The 10,628-nt window shown below is 36.9% G+C and overlaps 1 protein-coding gene across 1 annotated transcript in view; it reads right to left on the bottom strand.

Annotated features, from left to right (window-relative positions):
- Positions 1-386: 386 nt before the first annotated feature.
- The window catches only part of Znf385d (zinc finger protein 385D), a 262,576-nt gene continuing 252,334 nt past the window's right edge, over positions 387-10,628 (bottom strand). The window contains exons 8-10 of the mRNA XM_035452553.1: positions 3,108-3,286; positions 1,777-1,878; positions 387-620 (exon numbers count right to left, since the gene is read on the bottom strand). Of these exons, the coding sequence (XP_035308444.1) occupies positions 387-620; positions 1,777-1,878; positions 3,108-3,286 (515 nt within the window). The remainder of the gene's footprint in view (positions 621-1,776; positions 1,879-3,107; positions 3,287-10,628) is intronic.

Raw genomic sequence — 10,628 nt, 5'->3', positions numbered from 1 at the left:
GTTAATGCCCTTAGACAATGTATAATTGTTTTAGAAAGCAGGAAAGACAATGCAGGGCAAACAGGTGCCCAAAAATGCACAGTCACAAAGACTTCTGGAGTTCTAGATACCACTATGAGTCAGTGCTGGAGATAAGTTCTAAAACAATCAGTGTTCAAGAAGAATGCTTTAATTTGGAGAAAATGCCACGCCTTCCCTCCCCTCCCCCCAGCCCCACCCCCATAGTATTTTTTTTTAAATAATCTTTTCATTTTACTATCAAAAGTCCTGGCTCTTCAGATACACTTTAAACTATAAATAAACACTGCATAGTTCTCTTTTGTTTGATTTTAGTTTCATTTTGTTGTCTTAAAAATTATTGCAGTACAACTCCTCCTGCTTGGAGTTCAGTAGGGAGCAAAGAGCACAGGAGTATGGGTGGTCCGAATGGGTCCAGGAGCTGGCCGCAGGAGAGCTGGAGGAAGTGCAGAGGTCTGGAAGAGGGTGGCTGCTGGAGCAGTTCGAAGACTGAAGGGCGAATTTACCGCCACAGCAGCAGCAGCTGCTGCAGCTGCCAGTGGATTGGGGAGAATTCGGGGAGTCAGCGGCTTTGAAGGTTCTTTTGAAAATACCAACTTCACCTGCAAAGAAAAGAAGTACTTTTTAAAAAAGGATCAAGAACAAAAGTTTTAGAGTTTGCTGTTGAAATCCAAAATGGTAGGCCCTAGGAATGAACAGCCACTAAGTGCCAGTGGGATGACAAACTAAGATGGAAAGTGAAGAATCGGTTTCTTTGGAAAGGCTGAAATTAATGACCACAAGCCCACCTAGCATGCTGAAGCATCCTCCAGTGATAAACTCAACAATGGTTTTGCATTTCAGTTGAAATTTATACCTCCACAGGAGGCACCCCTCTTGAGGGAAAGCACAGAAGAAGGTTGTGTTAATCTTTACACTCTGGCCTAATGGCATGCAGCAAATACTTGTTTTTAAAATGACATTAGTTACACCACCATGCTTTCCACTCAAGAAAGCATATTTAACGTATTGTGAGAGGGCATTTCCTAGGACTTATTTCTCCAGGTACCTAAATGTCCTTCCATGCATCATTATGCAACATCTGAACCATAACCTTGAGGTAGTGTTTTTAAAATAACAAATTTTGGAGGGTATAAAATTACAAACATGCCCAGGCAAAATATTTTTCTTTTAAAAATCTGATTTTTCCCCATTTCTAAAATTTAAATTAGAAACAAGATTGTTTTACATGTCAATCCCAGTTACCCTGTCCTCCTTTCCTCCCCTGCCCTCCACAACTAACACCCTACCTATCCCTTTCTGCTCCCCAGGGAGGGTGAGGCCTTCCATAGGGGATCTTTAGAGTCTGTCATATCCTTTGGGATATTACTGAACACTTTAACACAGCAATTTAAGGCCTTAACTATAGCTGACACCCCTTCTGATGATGCATGATAATATTAAGACCACATTCTAAGTGATCTCTCACTCAACTCAAAAGCCTGGCTTCTCTCCAGTCCTGTGCTCAGGGACAAATCTAAGCTTAAGTAGATAGAGCAGCTGAGGTGAAAGGTGGCAAACACTGGAACAAGTCATGTGACTCAGTGTTCCATTGGCGGAGGGCAAGCTAGAACAGAAACTCACCTGTTACTAGATTCTTCAGTATAGTACCGCTATTCCACTTAGTAACTGACAGCCTCTACCCCAAATACCCCTAAAGCAGACAGTGGGGCATAAACAGCATCGTATTCTCCTTTAGGAAACAAAAGTATCACTCACCCCCAGTGGATTTGCTGCCTTCTGCAGTTTGTTGTAGGGACTGTATTTTGGTTTGGGGGGCTTCCCAGCAGCTCGGTCTTTGTGCCTTCTACTGCTAATGTGCTATTAAAAGCAATCAAAATGACAGCTTCAAAAATACACATTTACAAATCTCCCACAAATATTCTTTTTACCTGGAGGAAGATAATGCTTATTTCATGCATGTTTCACAAAGACAAAAGGAAAGAGCAGAGTACCATTCTGCCTTTGGATCCAGAAGCCTTTCACACTGTTCATTTTAATGTATTTTTAATAAATAGAACAATTTTCTTTTCTGCTCCATTTTTGCCCTATCACAGCATACATCTCCAAAAAGTATTTACAAAGGGAAGGATGTCTGGAAAGAATTTTATGTGCAAATAAACAAACATGCCCAGACAGGCATGAATGAATTTCCATACTAATATTTATCCTCATATTTGTGCAGCCAAATGCCAACCCCTTAAATTCTAAAAATAAATAACTAAGGTGCAAAATATCATCCATCCACAAACCACAACACAATGTGGGGGCTGAACCTTCAGTTGTAAATGCACCATTGCTTTCTGTAGAAGGCTATTTGGAGCACAAATGAGTGTCCATTGCCAGTCATGGCATCAGCAGGTGGTTGCAGGAATTAGAAATACAGTACAACAAATACTTACAATGAAAGGACATGCAGTAAAGAACAGCACAGTATGAAATTAGTTGTAGCAAAAAAATATCTAAATAAGTAAAATTAGAACATTTCATATTGGTCTTTAAAGAAAACCAACAGCTTTGAGTGGAAAGGTCAGTAGAGACAGGTTCTGTTATCCCTTCTCTTCCCAAAGTGCCTACACGAGAAACAGACAAATTCATTGCCCACAATTTCCAGCATGTTTTATTTATTAACCCTTGCAACTGAGTATTTCGTCAACAACTAAAATAAACATATGCTAAAATAAAAACCGTGAATAACAGACAAATGAGGGTGTGAGTAGATGGATGGATGTACTGATAGGTGGATGAAGAGATAATTGGATGGCCTGGTGAATGAATGGGTGTGTGGATGAGTGGAAGGATAGGCAGATGACTGGATGGATGAATGAACTGATCAATGAGTGGATGGGTAGTTACTTAGATGAACAGGTAGATTGATGAGTGGTTGTATGGATGATTTTTTGTTTAAGATGGATGGGTAGATGGATGAATTATGGACAGGTGAGTGGATTGATGGGAAGGTGGGTGAATGGAAAAGAAAGATATGAGAAGAACAGGAACATATATAGACTTCTCACAGGTGACTCTTTTGGCTTTCAGTTTTATGGTACCTGTTTGAGTTGTGTTTCCGAGTTGACGTGCACATCACATATTTCACAGTGAAATGTTTTGTTTTGGAGGCCTGTGTTTCCCTTATTAACAGGTCCTTTGCCCTTCATTCCTGCCCGAGGAAAGGCCTTGATAGTCCCACTTCCATTGCGGGCTTCCAGCATTGTTTTGTGCTTAGTACCTACCAGGGATATTTAGAAAGTAAAAGAAAAAGAAGAGAAAAATAGTATATTAATTATAGCCTTCAAATGGAACACCAAGTTTGAGGCTGCACTGAAATATTTCCAGGACACAGTAGTTTGCAAAAAGGATCTTTTGTTTTATAAGACAGTATTAAATTATTAACTTTTAAACTTGTTATCACATATAAACACTATGTGCAATTTAATGAGAGGTCTGGGGCAAAATTCAATGGGTGTGATTTTATGTCATTTGTTCTTGGTGCTAATATGACATAAATGATAGCTGGTAAGGAGGAGTGACCTGTTTGCTGAAAGTATGGTTGGAGGTGGAGTGTACCAAATGTAATTAGGTGAGTCATGGTGGTCTTACAGCAGTGGCATTTATTAAATATCCACGTCTAAACAGAATGCAAATAGGCTTTCCTGTCTCTGTATTTTAGGCTCAAAGAATAAGAGTAATAGTAATAAAAGTAAATATGACTTTAATTTTTTAGATTTTATTTTTAGTTATGAGTCTAGCCCCTAACAGCCGAGCAATCTCTCTATCCCTTTTTAAATTTTAGAATCCAGAAGAGGATGTTGGATTCTCTGGAGCTGGAGTCATAGAGAGTTGTGAGTCCATCGACATGGGTACTGGGAACAGAACTGGGATCCTCTGCAAGAGCAATAAGCAGTTTTAACCACTAAGCAATCTCTTTAGCCTGTCAAATAAAGATGTGTAAGGAGAGTTATGGAGTATAATTTCAAATGTAAACAAGTGGCCAAGAAGAGGGGAAGTTATTTAAAGGGTAGACAGGTATGCTGGAAATGAATGTTAAGTACTAAACCACCATATCTATATATGGACTGTCTCACATAATTAATGTAATTTCATTTAACTACCATTAACATTTGTTTTCTGATATCACTATTGTTATATATAGGTCATATTGGCAATTTCCCCTCAAAAATTGCTTAGAATGTATCATATTTTTCTAGCTAATATATTTTCTTTGTTTTGCCCACTTTTGCTATGAAATTTTCTTTTTCCTTTATGTCATTTTAATTTTTTAAATTTCCTTATTGTAGCACCTCCTTTCTACTTTTATTTATAATATTGTTGGTCAGTTCTGGAAATATAGAAAAAGTGTTTCTGAGTCACATGTACAATATTCTTGAATATTCATAATATTTTTCTGAGTCATGTGTACAGAACTCTTGAATATTCATGAAAAACAATGTTGTGAATATGATAGAGATTACATCATGCTCAAGAAGAGACAAATTCAGGAAGAGCTTCATTGCCACATTTTTGTTGTTCAATAAAAACCATTACTTCACCAAGTTCAAATAAAGAATCCTTTCCTATAACGCAGGCTGTTCTATTTGATGATGACTGTTCCCAGTGCACAGCTATCAAAGAACTCTTGTACTCAAGAAGAGAATGGGCACCTGCAGGAAGAAGGCATGCAAAGACTCCTGAGTCACAGAGTGGGCTCATAGTGGTGTCTGGGATGCCTCATTGCTTGTTTTGTGTGACCATCCTTGCAGTACAGGGTACACAAATGCTTCCCATATCCTCTGAATATGGAAGAGAGTAAGGGACACTAATTTCCCAGGACATATATGTATGGCTATCAGAACAGCTAATTTTTACAGATATTTCAGACAATATGGGAAGCACTTATGAGGTCATTTCAGCTAAGGTATAGGCCAATTCTCATTCTGACTTTCATGATGGAACTCTTGTTCCACTTAGCTTCAAATTCTTTGTGACTTGGAAGTAGTAACTAATATATAGAACACAAACACACAAAAAAATCTAAAAATGTAGCAAGGATGGTATAACAGGGATCTCAACTGAGTCATTGACTCTCTGGATACCATGTATCCCCAAATACAGACAAATTCTTGTGTTCATAGTTGCAGAATGTCAGTTGTTATAAATAGCTACTGTCTACTTTTTACTAAATTTTCAAAGTATGAACAAGCTGTGAAGGTAGCTACATTTTCTCTAAATGTCGCTAAACTCCAGAGGGAAAAAAGCGTGCTCTTAATTTGAAAGCATTTATATATTTGAGAGAAAAAGTGCATTAACAATATAAACATCATGGCTATTTAAAAGTTACCTTTATTGAATATTTAATGCATTTCAGAGGCTGTGCTAAAATTTCTCCTGCTCACTGCCAACCTGAATTGGTGCTATTATTATCCCTTCTCTAGAGATGAGAAAACAGGTGCTGAAAGGTCAGGTTACTGGCATGTGGTCATAAAGCAAACACCATTTGAAGTCCTAGTAAACAGAAAATGAATTCCTAGCTATGTTTCCAAATACTGACTAAGGGCTCCCAAACCATTAGGGCACAGTCATATACAAGTCTTTCTTCAGTACACCATTCTACACATCATTTGGAAAAGCAGAAATTTACTTCAGGTCTTTTGACCATCTCCACCTGTGTTGTTCCCCACAGTCCTTTCCCACTTAGCAGAGCTTCATGAATCCTCACATCTGGAAAGCATTTCTCTGGCCAGTGATACCATCTCTGTTTTCATCATCCTGTGAACATTTGCCAAAACTGACATCTATTTTCATGACTGCTCAGCAGGGCATTGTGAGCCTGCTTCTGCCCTTGACTCGTCCCCTTCTGAGGAGAGACACCTTTGGAAGCTAGGTGTGCCAGCTCTGTAAGGCTGACACTGACAATGGCCTCCATGTGAAGCCCCATGTCTCCTGAAAGAGAAACCACAGCTTGAACTCACAGGTCATAAGGCTTTCAGAAACCCTGTATGTGTTTGCTATTTGTTTAGTTTGAGAAAGTTTGAGCAAGTTAAATACTGTTCTAAAATGGGAAGAAGGGGCTTGTTTTCCTATAATCTTTAGAACATCTTTGTCTTTGTAGTTCTCTTTCTCCTCTTCATTTTCTTGCACCTCATTCATCTCCTATTTCTCTAACTCCTCCTCTTCCAACTCCTCCCTTCTTCCTCCTACTCCTTCTGTGGTGCTGAGATAGAGCCCACAGCCTCATACATACAAGGGAAGCACCCTCCTGCAGCTCTCTTCATCAGACTTATGACTTTCTTTGTTTGCTTTATTTATTAATAAATAAAGCTTCAATCATAAATGATTTGCTAGAAAATTATAGAATATCTTTTTAAAAGAAACCAAACATAGTCCTGCCAACTAGATTTTTAACAAAGCAAGAAAAAATGGTTTTTATGAACCAGTCTTTTATTTTCCATTTGAATTTATTTATGATTAGTGTGTCTATCTAAAGGAGGCCATATTTCCATGGACACTGTGGTGGTCAGAGACAACCTTTGTGAAGTCTGTTCTTTCCTTTCACCCTTATGTAGGGATTAAACTCAGACTGCCAGGCTGGTGGGGCAAGGCCATTCCTTTACTGAATGAGCCATCTCCTCTTATCTTATTCATATGTGAATTTTTAAAAGCCTGGAAAACTTATCTAAAGTAGTACTGTATAAAATTTATTATGGAATCACATATTCTTTCAGAAATGCACATGTTTTTTAATGATATCACAATGGATAATCACTTATCCAATGCTAAGAATTAGAATTAGTCTCTTTTTTTCCTTAAATGATTAGGTTGTGGTAAGCCTCATACTCATTACATTTTTTGTTTCAAATCTGATAGTTTCTTCAGTAAAAATTTCATAAATAGGTCTACAAGAATAAAGAATCTGAATATTTTTAATGTCTGGATCCAAATTTTGTAAGCATTGCTAAGGTAGTTCTAGAGGAAAAATCTATCTTGCTACAATCTATCCTGGTGTAGTCTGAAATTTTCCCATTTATAAATAACTTCAATACCCTAAATTTAATCCCTTAATGCCCATTTATACTCCTATGTTTTACATCATGTAACTACAATCTGAATGCATCATGGAACTGCCAATAATCATCTAACTGCCTTCGAACTCACAAGTCCATTGATTTGGGCTGTGGATAAGCATTAGGTTACTAGCTTAAAGTGATCCACACAAACCACACAGTGCCAGATGCTATTTTGATGTGTATATTTAACTCTTCAGTATGTACTGTTTCTTATGTTCTAAAGAAGAAAAGAAAAGAACTTAAACTTGCATACCCAAAATGTATGCTGAGCATCACAAGCCCAGGTACTCTTCTCTAAGAACTTTAACTATAAAATCAGTCTTTCGTCACCCAGATACCAATATAGAATGTATCTTCCATGTTAATTACATTTTTATTTTGTCTCTGGGAAAAATGAAACAATATATTCGCAACATCAAGCACATAGAATGGTATCCAGGTTGTCAAAGTGTCACCAAATGCCATGTGTGATTAAAAGTAGGACTACTCTGACATTCAGGCAGAAGGCAACTTCTCCAACAGATGCCACACTAGCATCCAGATCCTGAAGGAACACCCTACTTTTTGGACCACTAACACTCCCCCCAGAACCCTCTCAGTCTTACCTCAACAGCTCCTCTTCTCCTCACTACCCTACTCTGCCCACAACTCCAAGGCTTCCCCCAATTCAGACAGAAACCCCTACTGGCCAAAAGTCCACCCTTGCCATCAATTGGTCCAGTCTCCAACTTGGGAAGAAATCCTCTACTCAAGCACAGGCCATTCTGGAAATAAGACCACAGAGGAAACAGAAATCAAGGAACAAAATTAAAAAATCATACCTTATACCTACAATTACTCCAAACCCAGATGCCTAAATGCCAGTGTAAGAAGACAGGGAGCAACATCCTGGTCAATATATCACCACCAGACCTCACCCCATCCTATTACTATTTCAACACAGCTAGAACACAAGTAAAAGACCACAAAACCAACTTTACAATGATGATACATGCCCTTAAAGAGGAACAGAACAAATCCCTTAAAGAAATCCAGGAAAACACAAACAATTGGAAGGGAGGAATGAATCACTTAAAGACATTCAAGAAAAAATAGTTGATGAAAATAGATTAAACTGTTTAAAACCTTAAAATGAAAATAGAAGCCATAAAGTAAACAGAAATTGAAAAAATTCTGAAAAGGAAAAGTCTAGGTAAGTAAACAGGAACTATAGACTCCAGTATTACCAGTAGGATACAAGAGTGGGAGAGAGAATCTCAGGTGTTGAAGATACAATAGAAGAAAAGACAAACCAGTCAAAGAAAATAGTAAATCTAAAATATCCCTGACACAAAACATCCAGGATTTTTCAGACACTATGAAAAAACCAATTCTAAACTAATAGTAATAGAAGAAGGCCCAGAAAAAAGGCCCAGAAAATACTTTTAACAAAATCATAGAAGAAAAATTTCCTAACCTAAGGAAGATCATGCATATAAAGGTAAAACAAGGTTTTAGCATCAAATCGACTGGAATATTTTTAAAAAATTGTCTTCTCTACCTAATAAGCAAAACACTAAAACATGCAGAGCAAACAAAAACAAGAATATTAAAGTTGCAAAAGAAAAAGCCCAAAGTAACAAATAAAGCAGACCAATTAGACTTATACCCAACTTCTCAGTGGAGCCTCTGAAAGCCAGAAAGGCCTGGAGAGATATCCTACAGACTCTAAGAGACATCAGATGCCAGCCCATATTATTATACCCACCGAAACTTTCAATCGCCCTAAATGGCAAAATAAGATATTCCATGATAAAGTCAAGTTTAAACAATAACTATCGACAAATCCAACACAACAGAAGGAACTAGAATAAAAACTCCAACCCCAGTAGGTTAACAATATGCACAAAACACAGGCAATAAAAAATTTCACACCCTCAAAACTATAAGCACTGAAACACATAAACACACTACAACCACCACCACCATCACTACCACCAACATAATAACAGGAATTAACAATCTTTGGTCCTTTATATCTCTCTCAATATTAATGGACTCAATTTCCCAAGAAAAAAGACATGGACTAAAAGAATGGATGGGAAACAGGATCAATCCTTTTGCTACATACAAGAAGCACACCTAAACATCAAAGATAGATATCACTTCAGAGTAAAGGGTTGGAACAAGATTTTCCAAGCATGTAAACCTAAGAAACAAGCTAGTAAATCCATTCAAATACCTAATAAAACAGACTTCAAAACAGGTTCATCAAAAGACATAGAGTATATTTCATATGCATCAAAGGAAAAGCCAACCAAGATGATTTTTTTTTAAAGAACTGTAACATCTATGCTCCAAATAAAAGGGCACCCAATTTTATAAAGAACTACTAAAGCTTAAATCACACACTGACCCACACACAATTTAAAGGGAAAGAATTCAGTACCCTACTCTCACCAATGGACAGGTCATTCAGACAAAAATCCAACACAGAAATACTAGAGCTAATAGGCATTATGAACCAAATTGGCATAACAGATATATACAGAACACTTTACCCCAAAAAGAATACGCTTTTTTTCAGTTCTCTTATCCAAACTAATTAAATGACAGAGGGAAAATACACAAATTAATAAAATCATTAATGAAAATGGTGACATAACAAGAGCCACTGAAGAAATCCAAAAAATCATCAGGTCATACTTCAAAAACCTGTACTCCACAAAATTGGAAAACCTAAAAGTAATGAACAAATTTCTTGATAGACACCAATTATCAAATTTGAGTCAAATGCAGACAAACAATTTAAGTAGTCCTATAATACCTAGAGCAATAGAAACAGTCATTAAATTTTTCCAATCAAAAGACCCAACGCCATACAGTTTTAGTACCGAATCCTATCAACATTAAAGGAAGATCTAATACCAATACTTCTTAAATTATTAAGCTACATAAAAACTGAAGAAATTGCCAAAATTCATCTTAAAAGGCCATAGTCATCCTAATACCCAAATCACACAAAGAAACAACAAATAAAGAGAATAACAAAACAATTTCCCTCATGAACATTGATTCAGAAATAATCAATAAAATACTTGCAAACTTAATCCAAGAACACATCAAAAAGATCATCCATCATGATCAAATGGGCTTCATCCCAGAGATGCAGGGATTGGTCAACATATCTGTCAATATATATGAACAATTTAAAAGAAAAGATATTCATATAATTAGACAATCAAAAAGCCTTTGACAAAATCTAGTACTTTTCAAGATAAAAGTCCTGGAGAGGTCAGGGATACAGAGATGTAAATAAACATAATAAAGGCGATTTACAACAAGCCTATAGTCAACATGAAAATAAATGGAGAGAAACTTAAAGCAATTCCCCTAAAATCAGGAACCAGAAATGACTGTCTACTCTGTCCATATCTATTCAATATAGTACTTGAAGTTCTATCTACAGCAGTAAGAAAACTAAAGCAGATGAAGTAGATATAAATTGGAAAGACAGAAGTCAAAGTA

This window comes from Cricetulus griseus, assembly GCF_003668045.3.
Source record: "Cricetulus griseus strain 17A/GY chromosome 1 unlocalized genomic scaffold, alternate assembly CriGri-PICRH-1.0 chr1_1, whole genome shotgun sequence".
Taxonomy (NCBI): Eukaryota; Metazoa; Chordata; class Mammalia; order Rodentia; family Cricetidae; genus Cricetulus; species Cricetulus griseus.
Note: the sequence above shows the minus strand (reverse complement) of the source record. Positions and strands in the feature narration are given on the sequence as shown.